Source organism: Monodelphis domestica, chromosome 6 (genome assembly GCF_027887165.1).
Source record: "Monodelphis domestica isolate mMonDom1 chromosome 6, mMonDom1.pri, whole genome shotgun sequence".
NCBI lineage: Eukaryota > Metazoa > Chordata > Mammalia > Didelphimorphia > Didelphidae > Monodelphis > Monodelphis domestica.
This window is the reverse complement of record NC_077232.1, coordinates 252,562,655-252,585,797: the sequence shown is the minus strand read 5'-3', so window position 1 is coordinate 252,585,797 and position 23,143 is coordinate 252,562,655. Positions and strand designations below refer to the sequence as shown.

The 23,143-nt window shown below is 40.8% G+C and overlaps 1 protein-coding gene across 1 annotated transcript in view; it reads left to right on the top strand.

The window, feature by feature from the left end:
* Positions 1-23,143, top strand: part of HADH (hydroxyacyl-CoA dehydrogenase) — a 71,414-nt gene that overhangs the window by 3,887 nt on the left and 44,384 nt on the right. The window contains exon 2 of the mRNA XM_001363107.4: positions 21,283-21,411. Within this exon, the coding sequence (XP_001363144.2) occupies positions 21,283-21,411 (129 nt within the window). The remainder of the gene's footprint in view (positions 1-21,282; positions 21,412-23,143) is intronic.

Below are 23,143 nucleotides of genomic sequence, written 5' to 3'. Positions count from 1 at the left end.
CTGTTTGAAAGAGTTTGGACTAGATGACCTCTTAGGTTCCTCTCAGTTCCAAATCTATAATCTTATAACCAGATTGTTTGGTGGTGGTGCTGGAGGTGGGAGTTTCTGACCCAGACCTGTGATTTCTTTGCTTTAGGGAAATCCCTGCTGAGAGAATTCCTTCTGCCCATGCAGGTCTGGACCTGTTCGGAAACTTGGTCTTAAAAAGTTACCTGGGACATGAGAGAGTGATTTCCCTAGGATCATTTGATCATTATGTGCTAAAGCAAGGACTTGATCCCAGATCTCCCTGAGGCAGAGGCCAGATTTCTAGTCACTAGGTCAGGCTTGACTCTTAATTACGGCTTTGTCATAATGCTATTTACTGAGAGAAGTTTCACTGCTGCCTTTATTAATCTTTGACAACCTTTTATCTCTGCCCTAGGGTAGCCAGTTGGTGCAGTAGTTAGAATGCCAGGCCTGGAGTCACCTGGAGTCAGGAAGATCTGAGTTCAAATTTGGCCTCAGATACTTATTAGCCAGGTGACCCTGGGCAAGTCACTTAACTGCCTCATTTTCTTCAATGGGTTGGGAAGAGTCAGTCAGATAGGGCTGAAAAGAACTGAACAACTATCCCCTTTTTCATACATTATGCCTTATGGGTAATAATTATTGTGGAGGCAGCTTAGTATAATGCTTTGCACATAGTAAGCACTTAATAAAAGCCTATTCACTGAATGAGAAATAGTTTCTAGAGAGCAGTGAGGGAGTATATTGGATAAGGTAGGAAGACCTGAGTCCAAATCCAGCCTCAGATACCTCTTGGCTGTGTGACCTTGGGCAAGTCACTTAACTTCTGCTTTCCTAAATCCATAGGAGAAGAAAATAGTAAACCACTGGTGTCTCTGCCAAGAAAACCACATGCAGGCTCATGAAGTATCAAACATGACTGAGCAAAAAAATTATCGGGCCAGTGAGCATTGCTTATATACTGGGAATGCTGGAGGACAAAGCTTATACTAACCAAGTTTTACTTAATTTTGAAGGTCTCTGGAAAGTTTTGGATTACTATGAATCTTTGGGATTGCTTTAAAAAGACCCACTAACCTAGTTAGGTCAGGTGACTAATTTTGCCTTTATAACACTTTAATTTTAGTCAAGAATTATTCGAGGGGAATATATTTTAAGAGCTAATACATGTATAAACCAGTGGAAGTGCTTATCAGCTCTGGGAAGGGGAGGGAGAGAACTGGAATCGTGTAACCATGGAAAATTTATGTGTGATTTTGTTACTGGAATAAAATCAAGATAAAATTTTTAAAAAGAAAAAAAAAGAATTATTCTAGGAGACAGGTAGATGGCTCTGTGGATTGCTTAGAGATGGGAAGGTCCTGGGTTCAAATCTGGCCTCAGACACTTCCTAGCTATGTGATTGGGCAAATCACTTAACCCCCATTGCCTAGTTCTTATTGCTCTTCTGCCTTGGAACAAATACACAGCATTGATTCTAAGATGGAAGGTATGGGTTAAAAAAAAAATGAATGATTCTACTCATCTGTAATTTCTTTTTCCCTTTCATTCTTGCCATTTTTTGCCAAGTTCTTACTGGCCCCCTGTCTCATCATCACTTTGTGTTTCCCCCTAAGCCCTTATCACTAAACTCTGCACTTGGAAGGGACCCTAGTAGGTGTTTTTTAAGCAATATTTTATCTAAGATCGAATTTTATTTTTGCTTTCCTACTATCTTTTTAAAAAATTGATTGATTGATTTAGAATATTTTTCCATGGTCACATGATTCATGTTCTCTCCCTCTACTCTTCCCTCCCCCCCTCCCAGAGCTGACAAGCAGTTCCACTGGGTTCTACATGTATTCTTGTTCAAAACCGACTTCCATATTATTCATATTTGTAGTAGAGTGATCTTTTAAAACCAAAAGCCCAATTATATATTCTTCAAGCCATGTGATCAAGCAGTTGCTATTCTTCTGTGTTTCTGCTCCCACAGTTCTTCCTCTGGATTTGAATAACATTCTTTCTCATAAGTCCCTCAGACTTGTCCTGGATCACTGCGTTGCTGCTAGTAGAGAAGTCCATTATATTTGATTGTACCACAGTGTATCAGTCTCTGTGTACAATGTTCTCCTGGTTCTGCTCCTCTCACTCTGCATCACTTCCTGGAGGTTGTTCCAGTCTCCATGGAATTCCTCCACTTTATTATTCCTTTGAGCACAATAGTATTCTATCACCAACATATACCACAATTTGCTCAGCCATTCCCCAATTGAAGGGCATCCCCTCGTTTTCCAGTTTTTTTCTACCACAAAAAGCATAGCTTTAAATATTTTGTACAAGATTTTTTTTTTTTAATCTCTGGGAGGGGTACAAACTTGTTAGTGGTATTGCTGGATCAAAGGGCAGGTATTCTTTGGGCATAGTTCCACATTGTCATCCAGAATGGTTGGATGGATCAATTTACACAACTTCACCAGCAACATGTTAATGTCCCAATTTTGCCACACCCCCTCCAACATTTATTATTTTTCTTTACTGTAATATTGACCTTCAGATTGAATTTTTGCAGGAAAGCCACACATTTGGTGGATTATTTTTTTTTTTAAGTAGCAATCTGAAGGTTACTTTCTATATCCCTTGGCTCATTTGAGCATGAATGCATTTGTGGGAAATTTATATGAATTTCTCTAGCAAATTAAAAATAATACACTTTCTCTTGAAAAGTCAGTTGGGTCTCTTCACCACCAAGAAGGTAGTTCTTTCCCTATATTTTTCCCCCTTTCAGCATCTTCCCCTTGGAAGCTATTGCCATTTAGTTAATATTTAAGTGGAGTTAACTTGGTGAATGTGTTTGTTTATCTAATGCTTTATCTTCTGACTTGGAATGATTGCCAATTTAGCCTCTACTTGATGCTTGGGCTGCCACAAAAAGTTTACAGCAGCTATCTTGTTTTATTTTTAAACCTGTATCTTCTGTCTCATTTATCACTTCTAAGACAGAAGAGTGGCAAAGGCTTGGCAATTAGGGCTAAATGACTTGCCCAGGGTCACATAGCTAGGAAGTGTCTGAGACCAGATTTGAACCCAACTCCTCCAGACTCCAGGCCTGGCATTCTATGCACTGGGCCAACTGGTTGTCCCCATTTAATTTTAAAGGGAAGGCATATTACTGACTGGTCTAAAGATAAGTATAAAACTTCCAGGACTTCTGTGAATAAAAATTAATCACTAGTTTTTACATCTAGGGAAAGAGGTCCAGTGGTGAGTTAGCAGGGCACGTGGGCCTAGAATTTTAGGTTCTTGTTTTCTATTTGAAATCCTGCACAATGCTTGGCACACAGTTGGCATTTAATAAATGCTTTTCTATTCCAAACTTTTACAAGTAACTTTTTTATAATGAATAATATGGAAATAGCATTTGAATGATACTAGGTGTATAACCCAGTGGAATTGCTTGTCAGCTCTGGGATGGGATAGAGAATAGGGGAGGGAGACAACATGAATCATGTAGCCATGGAAAAAATTTAAAATTTTTACAGAATAAATTTTAAAAAGACCAAGTAACTTTTTTATGAAAGGACAAACATTTGCTATATTGAGGAAGTAGAGACAGCTAGGAGTAAATAGAGTCAAGTAAAAAGTCAGTAAATAGAGTCAAGAAGACCTAAGTACAAATGTGGGCTCAGATACTTACTAGCTGTGTAACCTTGGGCAAGTCACGTTCATTTTGCCTCAGTTTCCCCATCTGTAAATAATAGTGTAATAATAGTCCCTACTTGGAGAATCAAATGACTCCAGGCTGTATACTCTTTCCACTGCTCTACCTTGCTGCCCCCTGGCACTGTGCTACTAAGCACTTTCCAAATTTTATTTCATTTGATCCTCCCAACAACTCTTAGAAGTAGGTGCTATTATTTTTCTCATTTTACAGATGAAGAAACTGAAGCTGCCTGAATTTAAGTGTCTGCCTGGGACCATGCAACTATAGTAATGAGTGTCTGAGGCAGGATTCAGACTTGGGTCTTCTGATACCAAATCCAGTGCTTGTTGTCTACTGGGTGCCAGATCTTGTGCCCCGTGCTAGGTGATAAAAGGAAATGAATAGCTTCTGCCCTCAAGAAGCTCACATTTTGTTAGGAAAAACAATATGTGCACCGATAAGCAAATGTAACACATCCACAAAATAAATACAGCATAGTTTTTGGGGAGGTTAAGGAGAGAATTATGCATAACTGGGGAGAATCAGGAAAAGAGCTGGCATGGGGTCCAAGCCTGGAAAGATGCTAGAAAAATAGGGGTGTAGAAGTGTTTTCCAGGTATTTGGACCAGCCTGGGATGAAAGCTAATGAAAGATAAGATAAAGTATTCTCTTGGGAGAGCTAGGAATTTGATTGGAATATATAGTATGTGAAGGGAGTGATGAACAGTAAATCCAGGCTTTCAAAGCCAAAGCAGAGAATTTATGTTTTATCTTGAGGGAAATAGGGAGCCAATGAAGCTATTTGAGCAGGGGAATGGCAGGAATACCTTGCTTCAGGATTATCAGTTTGGCAGCTCCGTGAAGGATGTAATGAAGAAAGAAGTCGTATCCTGTGGTGGAAAGACCAATTAGAACCTTGCAGTAGTCCAGAGGAAAGGCAGTGAGGACTTGAATTTTTTTTAAGCATTGCCTATCACCACCCTCATCTGCTCTTCCACTGTAATAATTTTTCATGCCCCTTTATGTTATGAAATTTACCTCACTTCTTTCACTCCTTGCATTCATTTTTTGGCATTATTTTAAGATTGGTTGGAGAGGATTCTCATGGTGGTTTCAAGTTTCCCTACTTCTACTCCACCATCTTGGCTCTGGAACTGGAAGTCCCTTTGTCTAGGTTTTTAGTATATCACTCTCTCATAGTTTTCTTCCTACTATCTGACTGTTCCTCTGTCTCTTTTTCAGGACTTGAATTTGGGTGGAGGCCCATGGGAGTAGAAAGGAGGAGATTTAGATCTGGAAAGATCAGAAAAACCTTGGCCAGAAAGGAATATCAATGCCCTCTTGTCCAACCTCTTCATTTTACAGATGTGGAAACAGTTACAGAGAGGGAGGAGAGTATAGTAGAGTTGCTTACGATTGCACAAGTATGTAATGGAGAGTAAAGAGGTGGGATTTGAACCCAGGTCTTCTGGCTCCAAATCCATTGCTCTGCCCATTGTACTGTGCTGTTATTAAGGGAACTGGTATTGTAGAGGTAATTTGGGTAAGACTTAGCAGTTGATCAGCTTTGGGGCAGGAAGGTTTCAGATCTGAATAAATAGAAGATTAGGGAGGAGGATGAGTTTTTGGTGGGGGAAAGAAAATGAGTTCCATTTGGAGTATATTAAGGTTGAGATGCCCCATCCATTAGGAGAAGACCAGAACTCAGGATATGAGTAAGGTTCTTTACATAAATCTGGGAGTCATCAGACCATAGATTTCAAATTAGAAGACCTTATGTTGTCTAGCTTTGCCCCTGCACTTTATTAGGGAACTGAGACCCAGAAAGGATTGAGTTATCTTAGGAGGTTTGCCACAGAGGACCTGTCTCCCAGGTCTTCATAACTTCAAGCCTAATATTGTATTTTCTATACCAGGGGTATCAAACTTGTGACCTGCACAACTCAACCAGATTAAAATGTAATTGTGAAATATTTAATTTTTAAAAAATTTAATAAATTTATAAAAATTTATTGTTAAAATTATTAGGTTATAAATTTATAATAAATAAAACACATTTTATTTTTTAGAAATTTATAATAAAATAAAATTTGATTTTGTAAATGTATAAAAATAAAGCATTTTATTCTTTAGAAATTTATCATCAATAAAATAAAAGTTGATTTTATCCATAAATCTGATAAGTAATTATTTCTTTGTTCTTCTAACACTATTTCTCTTTTCAGAGACTAGGGCAGGAGAAGAAAGTATTGAGAAATGATGTCAAAGGCTTTTGAGCTATTTACAGCAGGTGATCCCTGTTTTTTTTTTTTCCCCCAGAAAAGTGGGGTGAGGGCTTCTGAAAGGAGGAGGAGCAATATGGAGGACTTGGTCTAGAAATAGAACTCTGGATCAGACTAAAGATCAAAGGAGGGCCTGGTTGAAACTGGGTAGTGTATAATTGAAATGGTTGTGTGACCTCTTTTATTGGTGGTGAGTAGGAGAGAAGGCAGTAATCCAGAGATAATGCTTGGAAAGGTATGGAGATAAGAGAAGGGGCCCAAGGGTTTTAGAGTTAGAGTTAGAGGCAGGAGAAAGTTGAACCTGTTACTTGAGAATCTGGATGCAAGCAAGGCCAGAACAAGGGTGGTGTGGCTGGGAGAGCGAAGAGAGGGACGAGTAGATACAGGCACAAGGAACCATGGATGGTCAGAGTATTTCCAAGAACTGAGTCACACAGGTGTTCTCACCTAGGAGATGTTAAGATCATGGGTTATGACTCTCCATATGTGTGGCTGGCATGACAGTTATGGGAATGGAAGAGATTGCTGCATTGGAGGGAAGAGCACTATGTATAGGAAAAGTTACCCTTGGACAAGGGCAGAAATCGAAGAATAATCCACGTGACTTGTTCACAGTCCCATAGAGATGAAGTAGCAAAGCCAGGATTTGAACCCAGTCATTGGAGCCCAAACCCTCTAGCCAAAGTGTGCAGTTAGGGCTTCTGCTCTCAAAGGCCTGTGATGAGAGAGGGCAGTTTGTGTTTTCTTTCTAGCTCTAGGGAAGAAGGGAAATTGGCCCTGGTGTCTGTCTGCCTAGTTGTAAATGAGTTCTAGTCTTTGAGTTGGGTCCTAGCTTGGGTCTTGGAAGTGAGTGACCAGATGTGTAAGGCTCTGGTCCTAGGACCAACAAGGAGCCAGTTGGGATGGCTTTTGCCCAACAAGCTCTGCCCTGTCTTCCCCGAGTGGCAGTGGAGAAGTGTCTCACTCATAGCGGTGAGCTGGGACAGAACAGGGGTGGACTACACAGTCGGGAGAGGGAGTGATGCCGGAAGCCATTTGTAGTCAATTTTGTTGTTGTTCAGTCTCTGACTTCATAACTCCATTTGAAGTTTTCTTGGCAAAAATACTGTAGTTATTTTCCGTGTCCTCCAGCTCATTTGACAGATGAGGAAACTGAGGCAAACAGTTAAGTGTCTTAGACACAGTCACACAGGTAGAAAGTGTCTGAGACTCTGTTTGAACTCGGGACCTCCCATCTCCAGGCTTAGCTCCACTGAGCCTCCTCGATGCCCTCCTGGCATCTTCTTCATGACCTAGATGTCATGGCTCCTGCCCCAGAAGCCTCGCTGTGGAGGAGTTAGCCCTTTGCTACCACCCAGCCTTCTGCCCTTGAGGCCCCTGCTCTTGTCAATACCTTGTCAACCCTGGCTGGTGATCGATTCTCTTGGACCACTCTTTCAGACAGGCCCAGTCATGCTTCATGCCCTCCCTGCTCTGTAGCTGCCTTTTCCCCAACAGTGCAGTAGGAATACCCTTCTGGGCCCCTTCCTCCCTACCATTTTGGAGCTTTGATCATATCACCTCTGGCATTGCTCCAATCTGCTCCCACCAGCATCTTGTACCATCTTTCTGGCCCAGTGTGGCCCTTCCCTGGCCTCCACCTCAGTGTCTGCTGATTATCCAGCTAGAAGGAGCTCACAGGGCTATTGTCTTTGCTTTTCCCTTTGTACCCGCTGTACTTAGCACGGTCCTTGGCACATAGGAAGTCCTTAATAAATGCTTTTTCATTCACACTTGGTAGATCCTACGAGATCTTGTAAACTGTTGACCTAAGTAGCCTCTGTGGGCTTAGGAGGGATCCACACAGCCCAGGAAGGAATTCGATGGAGACAAAAATGCAGAGGAGAGGTGACTGAAAGATGCTCTATGAGGCCCAATGCTAAGAAAGTACCTTACCATCTGAGGGGTAAGGCCTTTATGTGTCAGGCATTGTGCCAGACACTTCCTAGCTATGTGACCTTGGGCAAGTCCCTTAATTCCCATTGCCTAGCCCTTGTCTTCCTGTCTTAGAGTTGTTACTAAGACAGAAGGTAATGGTTAAACAATATATTATTTCACTTGATCCTCACAACTCCAAAATGTGGGTGCTGGTTTTATTTCATTTCACAGATAAGAAAATTAAGGGAGACTTTCTAGGATCATATAGCTGGGAAGATTCTAAGGCTAGATTTGAAGCCAGATCTTATGATACCCAAGTACGGTGCTCTCCCTTTCAGTACTTTGTTGGGGTAGAAGTCAGAGAAGGCTTCGTGGTAGAGGTGGCTTTCGAACTAGGCGTGGGAATGATTTCAGCAAATGGAAGGGTGATGAGACAGGTTCTGAGCCTGAGCAACAGTATGGGTAGAGGCACAGAGGTAGGAAAAGAGTAGAAGTGGCGGACAGTAAATAGTTCATCTTAGACCATAGAGTAGGTGAAGAAGAGTAGTGTAACAGCAGGCTAAAAAGGTAGGTCATCTTTAACCCAAAAAGAGATAGAGAGTCTTAAAAAGTCTTCAAGTTTGTTTTTAACAAAACCCTTATCTTTTGCCTAAGAATCAATTTTGTTGTTGGTTCTAAGGCAGAAGAGCAGAAAAGGCTAAGCAATGGGGGTTCAGTAACTTGACCAGGGTCACCCAGCTAGGAAGTGTCTGGCTAGATTTGAACCCAGGACTTCTCATTTCCAGGCCTGACTCTCAATCCACTGAGCTACCCAGCTGCCCTCTTGGTTTGTTTTTCTACCAAAAATGTGAATTTTTAGCAAAGATCCTTCGTGCTTCCTTTTAATTTATGTAGGTCTCCATTAGTCTGCATTCTCATTCATTGGCCACACAACTGTCAGAGTGATTCTGACAAAGCCCAGGGATGACCTTCCTTCCCAGATTCTTCATTCCTTTGTGCTTCTTGTTTAATACTTTATTATTTTTATAACTCTTATCTCTTGTGTTAGGATCAAAATTAAATATCGATTCTAAGATGATCAGTAAGGGCTAGATAGTTAAGGTTAAATGACTTGCCCAAGGTCACACAACTAGGTAGTATTTGAGGCTAGATTTATTTATTTATTTATATTTTTCCATGTTTACATATTTAATTTTCTTTCCCTCTCTTCTTCCTTACCCCCTCCAGAGCCCATAAGTCCTTCCACTGGGTTATAAAAATGTTATCACTTATACCTATTTCTATATCATTCATTTTTGCAATAGAGTAATCTTAAAACCAAAACCCCCAATCTTATACCCTTATAAACAAGTGATAAATCATATGTTTTTCTTCTGTGTTTCTACTCCCACAGTTCTTTCTTCTGATGTAGAGACCTTTCTTTCTCATAATTCCCTTGGGATTGTCTTGTGATAGCAAAGTGCATTGCATTGGATTGTTCCACAATATTTCACTTTCTGTGTACAATGTTCTCTTGGTTCTGTTGACGCTAGATTTGAACTTGGGTCCTCCTGACTTCAGGCCTGGCTCTCCATCCCCCTAGTGGTCCACCCTCTTTGTGCCCAGATTCTTCTTCTGTCTCTGTGCCCTTGCCCTGAGTGCCTGAAATGTGTCCCCTCCTTACTTATGCCTCCCCTTCTTCCTCATTCATCCAGTCACCTTCCCTTGTATCCACTGTGCATATATTTAGATGTGTATTTGTCGTTTCCCCAAGAGTGTGTGTACACACACACACACACACACACACACACACACACACACACACACACATATGTCAGTCAACATCCATTTATCAAGTGCCAGGCACAGTGCCAGATCCTGGGAGTAGAACAGGCAAAAAAGAGCAGGCAGTCTCTGACCTCAAGGAGTCTATACTTCATGAACAGGCATTTATCAAATGCTTTCTGTTCATTTTTGTCTTGGCTTCATAAATTTGGGCTCATTGATTCATTATGATGTCATGGTGGCATGGCCCATGGCATGGGAAAAGAGAATGGAAATTTCATAGTAACAATGAGAGCCAACCATTGGAGGCTACTCGAGGCTGAACTTACTCGTAGCCTTGGGGACTCTGGGAAGACTGGGTGGAAGCTCATCTTTTACCTGGAAGGTTACTTCTTCTGGAATTAGAAGCCCAAATTGACCTGGGACAACCTCAGACCCATTGAATAGTGAGCCAATTTATGGTGATTTGGAAAGGCTCCTGTGTGCCTCAGTTTTCTTGGGATAGATGATCCTGTGTTTTTTTGTTTTTTAATTGATACATTTTGCGCTTTTTTTTTACATTAGCTTCATTGCTGAATATGTCCTCCTTTCCCCTATTTAGATATCTAAGAATAGAAAAGAAAGAGGTGGGGAAGTATCTTAGCCACTCTAAAGGGTGCCTCAACCAAGTCTATATGCAGCCTTCCACACCAAGAAATCAGAGGGAGGTGGGTTTTCTCAATTTCAGGGCTAAGCTTGATCATTATAATAACACAACTTTCAGTTGGGGGGAAACATTTTAAAGCTTAAGGTAATATAGAAATGTGAGTTATTAAGAACAGTGGGATAGGGGCAGCTGGGTGGCTCAGTAGATGGAGTGCCAGGAGTCAGAAGGACCTGGGTTCAAATTTAGACTTTTCTTAGTGGTATGACCCTGGACAAGTCACTTAACCCCCATTGCCTGGCCCTTACTGCTCTTCTACCTTGGAACCAATACACAGTATTGATTCTAAAATGGAAGGAAAGGGTTTGTTTTAAAAAAAAAAAAGTGGGACAGGGACAGCTCAGTGGCTCAGTGGATAAAGAGCCAGGCCCAGAGGTCCTGGGTTCAAATATGACCTCAGACTCTGCCTGGCTATGTGATCCAGGGCAAGTCACTTAACCCCATTTGCCTAATCCCAAGTTTTTACTTAGAAAGTAAGGGGTTTAGAAAAAAAAAAGAACAGTGGGACATATCCAGAATGGAACAATCCTGAAAATAAAGAGTTGATTTAATATACAAATATTTAGGAGGCATGCTGCAGGTCTGGTGGTAGATGTGCAAAAACACCCCCAAACAACCTCCCCCAACACATCCATCCTCTCCCCTCAAACCACCATTTGATTCCTCAGTATTCTGGTGTGGCCTTGTGCCCAGTATGCTCAGGGCCGTGACAAGGGGGCCATTCACCTTGGCTATTTTTACGACTCTAAAAATACTCTTCACTGGGTGACTAAATCTTGCCTCTTCTGAAGTTTCAGCACAGGCCAGTGGGCAGTCTTCCATTAGAATTTCTTATACTGTCCAGGCATGAGTATCAAGAGACTTCTAATCTCTGCTTATTGGGCTCTGGGCAAGCAACAGCTTTCTCCAGCTCTGTTCTGTCCTGCTTTCATAGCTTTTGGGGTATATGTTGTACCCCACCCCCACCCCACTTGACTTGTCTCCTTCACCTTGGTATTTTATCCAGTCCTAGGCAAAGTATTCAGTGGTAGGTGGCATTGTCATGCAATTGGCTAGAAGTTGGACTTTGGGCTTTTTACCCTAATGGAAAAAATTTCCTGCGACTCCAATATGGCAAGACTCCAACATTGTGTAATGGACTAGCTTCTTGGATTCTTGGCTCTGACATTTATAGACGAGTCATGATCCTCAATTTTTTCCTCTGTAAAATGGGAAATACCATCTGTAGTATCTCTTTCATAGAGTGAGGCTCAAATGAAAGAAAATATGAAAAGTGCAGTGGGAAATTTATGGGCTATATGAGTGAGTTATTGTTTGCAGATGGTTGAATTTTCCCCTCTTCCATTCTCATAACCTAGCCAGATGCAAATTTAGGCTCAGATAAGGGCAACCTTTCTTACAGTGTCTACTGGATGACTTCCATGATAAATATTGCCACTCTAGTTGTGTGACCCTGAGCAATCACTTAACTTCATTTGCTTTGGTTTCCTCATCTGCAAAATGAGCTGGAGGAGGAAATGGCAAACCACTCTAAGAAAGCTGCAAATGGCATCATGAAGAGTTAAATACAACTGAAGCATCAATCCCAACACCCCCCCTTAAGTTTTTTCAGTGGACCAAGAAAAGAATGAGAATGGAGAAGTAGGAATAGAATTTCTCAAAATAAACATACAGAGGCAGTTAGATGGCTCAGTGGAAAGAGAGCCAGGCCTACAGACAGGAGGTTGTGGGTTCAACTAGAACCTCAGACACTTCCTGACTGTGTGACCCTGGGCAAGGCGCTTAATTAATTGCCTACTCTTACCGATCTTCTGCCTTGGAACTAACACTTAATATGGATCCCAAGATGAAAGGTAAGGGCTTAAAAAATATGTACCAACTGCTATTGAGCCTACAAATTTTGGCCCTTCATGGGACCAGAAAGACCAGTTTGGACAGCTTAGATTCTCTGGGATTTTGAAAGAATGACCTGGCTGAAGCTAGCAGGGAAAGTGGGCCAAAGATTTAGCTAATAAATATAATCTCTATACTGCTTCACCTGTAAGGAAACTGAGATAAACCATGGATCAGCTGGCAGCTCACCTCCCAGCCCAGTTTTCTTTTTCCCTTTCTACTTTATTGGGGCTTTACTTATTCCAAGTGAACTAGGAAAATAAACAGAATTTTACCTCCTCAATCATTTGGGAGCAGGGTCATTTGACACACTGGCTTTGTCCTCTTGAAATCGTTGCCTAGCAGATCTTTTAATTACTTTTCTTCCTTGCTGGTGTAGCATTTTCTCTAGTGTGTGCATTCAGTGAGATGCAAGTGTCAGCAAAGGAAGACTGGTGAGTGCTCTTTGTGTGTCAGAGCAGTGTGGTGTAATGTCAAGAGTGCTAGGCTTGGAGTCAGGATGTTGTTATAAGTTTTTTATTTTTCAGTCTCATCTTACACTTGAGGTTTTCTTGGCAAAGATACTGGATTTGCCATTTCCTTCTCCAGCTCATTTGACAGATGAGGAAACTGAGGCAAATTGGGTTAAATGACTTGTCCAGGATCACACAGATAGATGAGTCTTCCTGATTCTAGTCCCCAACTCTAGCCACTCTGCCACCTAGTGACCTTTAGCTGAAGACCTAGCTTGTGGAATTTTTAACCTCTCCAAGACTTTGTATATTCACCTAGTGACAGTACTTGGGACTTTGGAGGGTAGGGGGAGAATCTCTGTCTTGTCATCAGCAGTTGTGACTGCTGAGGGGTCAGGGGCTGCTACACGATCAAGGACAGTTGCTTGGCAACAGGTTTCTCCTTGTCCACTAAGGTTCTTGGCCTGGGTGATAGCTGATCTCAGACTCAGTGGTCAAGAAAGGTCTGCTATGTTGCTAGTTCTCTTGGGCACCAGCCCAGCCTTTAGCAGTTGGCTAGGGTTTAGTGTAGGTTGTTTCAGGGAATTTGGGCTCCTTCTTCATAAGGGCTGACCCCTTCCCTCCCATGATGGCTGCCAAAGTCAGGCTAGAAGATTGGCCACAGTTTGGGCTTCTGCTGCTATTTGCTGGTTCTGCTCTTGAACTCAGGACCCTGAACTATGTGTCTGGACTACCTCCAATCAGAATTTTAAAGTTGTAACTTCAACACTCAATCATTATAAAAGATCATTTTTGAGGTTTGTTTGTTTTTTTTAATTCCCTTTGATTTAAATCTAACTTCTTAATTTTTCACCATTTTGATGGATTGAGCTAGTTGGCGAGTTGCTTTGCAGAAGATTAGGTGAAACACATTCCCTAAATTGACTCAGATTTTTTTTTGTCTTTGTTGTGCTTTTAGTATTAAGGGGTTGACTGACCACATCGGTTTGCTCTTCCTGGAGTCAGAAAGATGAGTTCAAATGTGCCCTGAGATACTAGCTACATGAACCTGGGCAAAGCACTTCCACTCTTTCTGCCTTGAAGACTAGGTGGCTCGGAGGTTTGAGTGTTGAGCTTAAGTCAGGGAGACCTGAATTCAAATTTGGCCTCAGACACTTTATAACTGTGTGAATCTGGACAAGTCACTGAACCTGAATTGCCTAACCCATGCCACTCATCTTAGAATTCATAAGATAGAAATTAAGGGTTAAAAAAATTCTTTGGATAGTGTTCCACATCCTTAATCAATCCCTACCTTTGCAGAGAAGAGAGGGACCTAAGAGTTTTCTTATTTGGGAATGTTGGGTCATTATAATTATGTTCATAAGATTGGAGAGTTAAAGCTGTAAGGGTCCTTAGAGATCACTGAGTCTGATCATCTTTACAGATTGGCAAACTGAGGCACAACAAAGTTGTCATTGACCTCAGTCATTCAGAGGGTTATGATTTGAACCCAGGTCTTCATGATTCCAAGTCCAGTGTCATATCCACTCCTCAATGCTACAGCATTCAATTTATATATATATATCTCTTTTACATTGTTGTAGTTATTGTATATACAGGTAACCCTTCTGCATTGTACCTTTCCCCATCACAGTTCTGATATAGTGAAGGTCAGCCTAAGAAATTTAAATGGAAAGCTGCAGATATTTAAAGACCAACAGAGAGCACAGAAGTTTAGAAACTCATTTTACTTAATATTCATTTACATGTAGCCCATGACCCAATACTTAACTCAGATTTTACAATAAGTTATTATAGATATCCCATAAAAGAAAAAGAAAAAAAAATTCAGACTTCTCTGATACAAAGGGAGGACCAAAAAATTATATGAGAACTTTCCAGACTACTCTCCTAACCCTGAGATGTGGAAGGGATACCTGTATTATATTCCTGGTTCTGCTTATTTCAGTCTGTGTCAGTTCCTTCTCATCCTTTGAGTTGTTCGTGCTAATTATTTCTTGTGGCATAGTAATGATCCATTACATTCATGTGCCATAATTTATTTAGCCACTTCCCCATCAATTCCACTTTTCTTTAGTTTTAAACCAACTCTTATTGTTCTTCTTGGAGTATATGCCTAAGGTGAGATCTTGGGGTCAGAAGATATGGACATTTAGTCACTTTCTAAGCATAATTACAAATTGCATCCTAGAATTGTAGGACCAGTTCTCAGTTCTACCAGCAGTGTATTAGTGTGCCTGTCTTTCTACAGCTTTTCCAGCATTGATGAACTTTTAGTCTTTTCAACAAAAATTTGTTAAAACCCCACAGTTTGTAAAGTACTCGAGCTAAGGATACACAGACATGAAATAGTCCCTGCTGCCTTTTTCTAGTCCCTGGTACTTAGCATGATGCCTGACACATAGTAGGTACTGTCAGTCTTCTGAACAAACATAGAACCATCAATGTAGTTTTGATAAGGGACTTTAGTCGAGGTAGGGAGATTAATCTGGGAATATGCACAAAACCTCAGTCCTGGGACTTCGATGCACTACATAATGCAATGTGCTTACATAGATTTCTAGAGAGGGGGAAGGGCATATGCACTTGCTAGTTGAAAATGCCTGGGAGAGAGAGATCTAGATGGGATAGCCAGAAGCTTAGGGTATGTGGGAGGAAGCCTAGGAGAAACTAAGAAGATAAAAAAGGTATTAAAGATTTGACTTATATCTACTAATCCTGTCTAGGGTGATCAAGGGGTGCTTGAGAGTTTATTGTTCAGTCTGGGACAAGGGTCAGTCAGAGTGTTTCTTGAAGACAGGTTATGGGGGACAAGGGTCAGTTTGGGGTTTCATTAAACTAGGTTGTTAGAGCTTAATAAGTAAATAAATGCTTGTTGACTGTTAAGATGGCCTCCATATTCTTTGTCATAAATAGTACTCTACTTCCCGGTTACCCCAGCTTTCGTATTAATTGCCCCCCATGCCTCAAATATATTTCCTTTAAATCCATGGCTCTTAGGATCCTTCTTTCTCTCTCTTTTATTTTATTTTTATTTTTTCTTTTTTCTTTTTTATTTGTATTTGGTCATTTCCAAACATTATTCATTGGAAACAAAGATCATTTTCTTTTCTTCCCTCCCCTCCCTCCCACCACCTCTCCCATAGCCCACTGGGTATCACATGTGCTCTTGATTCAAACCCATTTCCATGTTGTTGGTATTTGCATTAGAGTGTTCATTTAGAGTCTCTCCTTAGTCATATCCCCTCCACCCCTGTAGTCAAGCAGTTGCTTTTCATCGGTATTTTTACTCCCACAGTTTATCTTCTGCTTGTGGATAGTGTTTTTTAGATCCCTGCAGATTGTTCAGGGACATTGCATTGACACCAATGGAGAAGTCCATTACCTTCGATTGTACCACAATGTATCAGTCTGTGTGTACAATGTTTTTCTGGTTCTGCTCCTTTCGCTCTGCATCACTTCCTGGAGGTTGTTCCAGTCTCCATGGAATTCCTCCACTTTATTATTCCTTTGAGCACAATAGTATTCCATCACCAACATATACCACAATTTGTTCAGTATTCCCCAATTGAAGGGCATCCCCTCGTTTTCCAATTTTTTGCCACCACAAAGTGCAGCTATGAATATTCTTGTACAAGTCTTTTTCCTTATGATCTCTTTGGGGTACAAGCCCAGCAGTGCTATGGCTGGATCAAAGGGCAGACAGTCCTTTATCACCCTTTGATTGGATCAATTCACAACTCTACCAGCAATGAATTAGTGTCCCTACTTTGCCACATCCCCTCCAGCATTCATTACTTTCCATAGCTGTTATGTTAGCCAATCTGCTAGGTATAAGGTGATACCTCAGAGTTGTTTTGATTTGCATCTCTCTGATTATAAGAGATGTAGAGCACTTTTTCATGTGCTTATTAATAGTTTTGATTTCTTTGGCTGAGAACTGCATGTTCATGTCCCTTGCCCATTTATCAATTGGAGAATGGCTTAACTCTTTGTAAATTTGAGTAATTAAACCTTTGTCAGAGGTTTTTATGAAGATTGTTTCCTAATTTGTTGCTACCCTTCTGATTTTAGTTACATTGGTTTTGTTTGTACAAAACCTTTTTAATTTGATGTAGTCAAAATTATTTATTTTACATTTTGTGACTCTTTCTAAGTCTTGCTTGGTTTTAAAATCTTTCCCTTCCCAAAGGTCTAACAGGTATACTATTCTGTGTTCACCTAATTTACTTATAGTTTCCTTCTTTATGTTCAAGTCATTCACCCATTCTGAATTTATCTTGGTGTAGAGTGTGAGGTGTTGATCCAAACCTAATCTCTCCCACACTGTCTTCCAATTTTCCCAGCAGTTTTGATCAAATAATGGATTTTTGTCCCAAAAACTGAGATCTTTGGGTTTGTCATAAACTGTCTTGCTGAGATCATTTACGCCAAGTCTATTCCACTGATCCTCCTTTCTGTCTCTTAGCCAGTACCAAATTGTTTTGATAACCACTGCTTTATAGTATAGTTTGAGATCTGGGACTGCAAGTCCTCCTTCCTTTGCATTTTTTCCTTCTTTTTGTCAGTTGATGCCCAATAGATTTGGCTCCACCCTCTTACTTTCACCCTATGTGTATCTACCTTTCTCATATGTGTTTCTTGGCATATGGTAGGGTTTTGGACTCTAATCCACTCTGCTATTAGCTTACGTTTTATGAGTGCATTTATTCCATTCACATTCAGAGTTATGATTACTAGCTGTGTATTTCCCAGCATTTTGATTTCTGCTCCTTTTCCTGCCTTTTCTTCTTTCACTATTTCCTTCTACACCAATGTTTGCTTTTGAACAGTCCCCCTTGTTCCCACTCTTATTTTACTTCCCTTTCTACCCCTCTCCCTGTTTATCCACCCCCCCTTATTTTCCCTGTAGTCTTTCTAAAATTAACCCCCCTGCTCCCTCCTTCCCTCTCTTGTACTGCTTATAGGGTGCAAATCTATTCTCTGCCCCCAATGGATTGGATTGTTTTTCCCTCTTTGAGTCACTTTCAAAACATGTAAAAGTTGAGTATTTCCTGTCTCTGACCTCTTTACCCTTCCAGTGTATTGATGTTCTCCCCCCTCCCACCATGAGCTTCTTTATGACATATAAATTTACCCCCATTTGTTTCTTTTCCCATTTCTTTTAATATTAACCTATTTTTAAGCTCTAGTTATATATATATATATATATATATGCATACTCATGCGTATGTATTTTTGCATGCATATATCTATATACCTATTTATGTCTTGTCCATTCATCCTATACAGTTTGTTACTGTTCCCTCTAAGTATACTTCTTTTTGTTGCCCAGCTAATAACAACAGTTTTTAAGAGTTACCAATGACCTCTTTTCTTATAGGGATATATATCATTTTAACTTATTGAGTCTCTTAAAAAATTTTTTTTTGTTTTTCTTTTTCCCCCTCTTTTTAAATTACCTTTTGATGATTCTCTTGAGTTCTGTGCTTGGACATCAAATTTTCTGTTCAGGTCTGGTCTTTTCTTTACGAATTCTTGGAATTCTTCTATTTTGTTGAATGACCATACTTTCCCCTGTAAGAATATAGTGAGTTTTGCTGGGTAGTTGATTCTTGGTTGTAGACCTAGTTCCCTTGCTTTCCGGAATATCGTATTCCATGCCTTTCAGTCCTTCAGTGTGGATGCAGCCAGATCCTGAGTTATCCTCACTGTGGTTCCTTGGTATCTGAATGATTTCTTCTTGGCAGCTTGTAATATCTTTTCTTTGGTCTGCTAGTTCTTGAATTTGGCTATAACATTCCTGGGTGTTGTCAGTTGGGGATTAAGTACAGGAGGTGATCTGTGGATTCTATCAATCTCCACTTTTCCCTCTTGTTCAAGGATTTTGGGGCAGTTTTCTTTAATAATTTCCTGTAATATAATGTCCAGGTTTTTTCTTTTGTCATGGTCTTCTGGTAGGGCAATAATTCTTAAATTGTCTCTCCTTGACCGATTTTCTAAATCCTCTGTTTTGTGAATGAGATGCTTCATATTTTCCTCAATTTTTTCATCCTTTTGGTTTTGTTTTATAGAGTCCTGCTGCCTTGTGAAGTCGCTCGATTCTAGTTATTGTATTCTGGTTCTTAAAGACTGGATTTCATCCTTAGTTTTTTGGTCATCCTTTTCCTTTTGGTTGGATTTTCTTTGGAGGTCATCTTTCATCTTCTTCACCTCATCTTTCATCTGCTTTGCCTCATCTTTCATCTCCTTTGCCTCATTTTCCAGCTGGTTGATTTTGGCTTTCAAGACACTATTTTCTGTTTCTAGATGACTTATCTTAGTTTCTAAGTTCTTTTCCCAATTGTCTTCAGCCTCTCTTAATTGTGTTTTGAATTGCATTTTGAGTTCTTCCAAAGCCTGTATCCAATTCGCTGGGATTTCTGATTTTTCCTTTGCTGATCCCTCCCCCTCTGTTTCTTTCATTCGCTCTTTGCTCATTACCTGTGCAGAAGCTGTCTATTGTAATGTCTTTCTTCTTTTTCTGTTGTTTACCCCTTCTTTGCTCCCCGTATTTGTCTGTGCTCTTGCTCCTCTCATTTTGTTTTGGTTTTGGGGCTCAGTCTCCCCTCTTGGAGCTTTGTCAGATCTCTTGGTACAGTCTCTAGGGGAGGAATGTTAGCCTCCCTGTCCTCTGGAGGCTTTTGATTGGATTGAGTTCAAGTGGATTGGGCTGTATGTGGTATGAAGCACTGAGGCTCTGAAGACTCCTGGAAGGCTGGGCCACCCAGGCTCTCTCCAGTTCTCTCCAGCTGCTTCTCCTCTGTCTGCAAGTGCCTTTGCCCGCCTCCCTAAACTCTGAGGAGTTCTGATGGGATTAGTTCAACTGGATTGGTCTGGATGTGCCCGAGGCAAGGGTGAGACTGGAGCCCCATGGAGGGACCCAGCCAGGGCCCCGTTTCTCCCTGGCTTCCTCCCCGCTGTCCAAGCTGGATGCTTCGAGCCCAGCTCCCCGCTGCTCCCAAGGTAAACCCTGCAAACCAGCACCTTTGCCCGCTCAGAGGTTCCTGCTGCTGCCGCAGGCTCAGCCCTCTGGGTTGTGGGGGAGGGGTCCTGGGATCTTCCCTCTGCCTTCCCCTTAGCCCTGAGTATTCTGGGATTCCGGCTTTTGGGGGGCGTACCTTTTGATTTGAGTCCAGAAAGAGGGTTCCCCGCTTCTGTCCTGTTGTTCAGCTTGGATTTCAGTGCCCTAGGAGCATTCAGTCTGTATCGGTAAGGAAGGGTCTTCTGAGAGGTCTGAACTTTTGCTGCTTGCTAAGCTGCCCCTTTCTCTTTTAAAACTCAGTTCAGTTGCCACCTTTTACAGGATGAAGTCTTTCCTGAGCCCCTTAATTACCAGTGACCTCCCCTGTTGCCTTCTATGACTGTTTTGATTGCACTTGCTTGTACATTTTCCTGTGATTCCCCACTCCCCCTTGTAAGCTCCATTAGGTAAGAGGCTGTTTCTCCTGATTCTGTAGCGTGGCACCTAGCATAGTAAAGAAATGCTTGTTCTTTGATGGTATCAGTTCAGGGGCTCCCTTAACGGAAAACAAGAGCAGAGCTCTTTGTCCATTGGCCAGGCTTTCACATTTTAGCAGCATGTCCTTTCCTCTTTAGTAATAGACCCATGAGGTCAGAGGTGATTATGGCTTTATAATTTGATTATGATTATGTTATTAGGATCATGTGATTGTTATTTTATCATGATATATCAGATATAACACTACATATCATAAAATTATACACAATATAAATTATTATAATATTATTTAATTATATATGATATAAATTGTATCATATGATATATAAGATATATGTTATATGTCAAAGTATTTTATTATATTATTATGTATTGTATTCCACTATTATATATTATTATATTACCTTATATATTATTATGACTACAAAATGGCAGGACAGGAGTTTGTTATAATCCCTGTAATCTCTTTATTTTATATATGTTTGAATTTCTAATAGTTTTTTCCCCTTTGTTGTTGCAGTTCAGTTGTCCTGACTCTTCATGACCCCAGGTGTCTTAGCAAGCTAATATTGTCTTTGGGGTTTTCTTTGCCAAGACACTGTAGTGCTTTGCCATTTCATTTTCTAGTGGATTAAGGCAAACAGGTTAAGTGAGTTGCCCTAGGTTATATGACCAGAGAGTCTCCATGGCTGGACTTGAGCTCAGATCCTGTTCTAGACCTAACAGTCTTTTTGCTGAGCCACCTGGCTGCCTTTCCCCCATTAGAATCTATCAAATCAAACTTAGGCATGGCACAGAAAGGTCAGCTGACCTGCCCTTGGGTCAGTCAGCTAGAAGATGGCCAAGAGGTGGGATTTCATTCCAGTTTTTCTTGACACATTTTTAGCCCTTCCTTGCCTGAGTGTGAGTCAAGTGGTCTACATGTTCCCAAAGTTAGTTTTTCAGCTCAGTAATTATGACAGGTTGTGCTGGTAAAAAGCTTGAGGTTCCTGTTTTAGGTTCTCTTGTTTGCCATGAATTTTTAATCTCAATGTTTGGTCAGTTTAATTTTTGTGAATGATTTTTCTTTTGTCCAGGTTGCTGCAGCCACTGGACACACGGTTGTGTTAGTGGACCAGTCAGAAGAGATCCTGGCCAAGTCCAAAAAAGGAATCGAAGAAAGCCTCCGGAGAGTGGCCAAAAAGAAGTTTGCAGAGAAGCCTCAGGTAACCTTGGTCTTCCTTCATATATTCAGATCAAACCCCTTGAAAATTGATAATGCCCTTTGCACTCAGTGGATTTATTAAGGCATCACAGAAAATAGCAGTTTATTGTATAGCAAGCAGAATGGTGAGGGGAAGTGACAAATGTGATTTTATGATTCAAGAGGCTCAAAGAGTGAATAGGAAACATTATGTATGAAGGAAACTCTGGGGGCTTGAAAGCTAGTGAATCCTCAATGTTCCTAATTTGTTCTTTTTCTTTTTCTTTCTTTTTCTTTTTTCCTTTTTTCCTTTTTATTTATTTTCCATCTTAGAATCACAACTGTGTATTGGTTCAAGACCGAAGAGAGGGAAGGGCAAGGCCATGGGGGTTAAGTGATTTGCCTAGGGTCACCCAGCTAGAAGTATCTGAGGCCAGATTTGAGCTCAAGGCCTCCTATTTCTAGACCTGGCTCTCAATCCACTGAGCCACCCAATTGCCCCTCTGGTTTTTTTTCTTGAGTAATAAAATCCTCTTTGGCAGCATCCATCTGCCAACCTTATCAGAATTCCTTATTATGTCATTGCTTACCTGGGAGTTTGTTCCTGGAAATATTTCTCTTTCTGGGTCATACTATTGCAAATATTTCCCTTTGTTGAATTGTCCTGTGCAAATATTTCTGATACCTCCAGGGGCGATGAAGTTTTGGCCGAACACAGTAGGAGCATGGGATCATAGCATTAAAGCTGAAGGTGGCCTCAGAGTGCATCTGGTGCTATTTCATTATTTTACAGAGGAAGTAACTGAGGCTCCAGGGGGTTAAATGATGCTTTTAAAGATTACTCAGAGAGCCAGTAGCAGATGCAGGTGCAAGCCCAGGTCCTCTGACTAAAATCCAGCTCCCTTTTCACAGTTATAACTTGACCCCTTGGCATTTCAAACTTGTCTAACTGTTAGTGTTCTAGGATAACATTGGAGAGAGTCATATTTGGCACATATCATACCTTACCTTGGTTTCCTGAATTATCAGTCTCTTTCTCTTTATTTATACAGCTGTTGCCTAGAGCCCCTCTTTCTTTGCTTAGACCCCAAAGAGGTTTCCAAATGGACACACTTTTCCCTCAGTGAAGCCTGTAGTTTCAAGAATTTCAAGAAGTTTCAAGAATTGCCAGAAAGAAGATAGAAAACCAGACAATACTTTTGTTAAATAATAATTTTAAAATTTATATTATATTTTTACTTGTATATATTTATATCTTATTTATATTATAAAGAAAGCATTTGAATTTGGCAAAGTCTTTATCAGATTCTCCAGTGTCCTTATCTTGCCCCTTAACCCTTGTTGCTGTTATGCCGTCATGTCCAACTCTTCATGCTCCCAGGGACCATACTGTCCATGAGGTTTCCTTGGCAAATATATTGGAGTGGTTTGCCCTTTCTTTCTCCAGTAGATTAAGATAGACAGAAATTAAATGACTTGCCTAGTCACACAGCGATTTAGTGGCTGAGCTCAGACTTGTGATTCCAGGTCCAGCAGTCTATCCACTGAGCCACCTTGCTGCCTCCAAGGCAAATAGTGGTTATAAGTGACTACTTGCCCAGGATCACCCAGCTACTGAGGCTGGATTTGAACTCATGTCTTCCTGACTCCCAACCCAGCGCTCTACCCACTGAGCCATCTAGCTACCCAGCCTTACCCCCAGCTTGATTTTTTTCCTTGTAGCCTATTTCATACTTAGATAAAATAGATAGTGT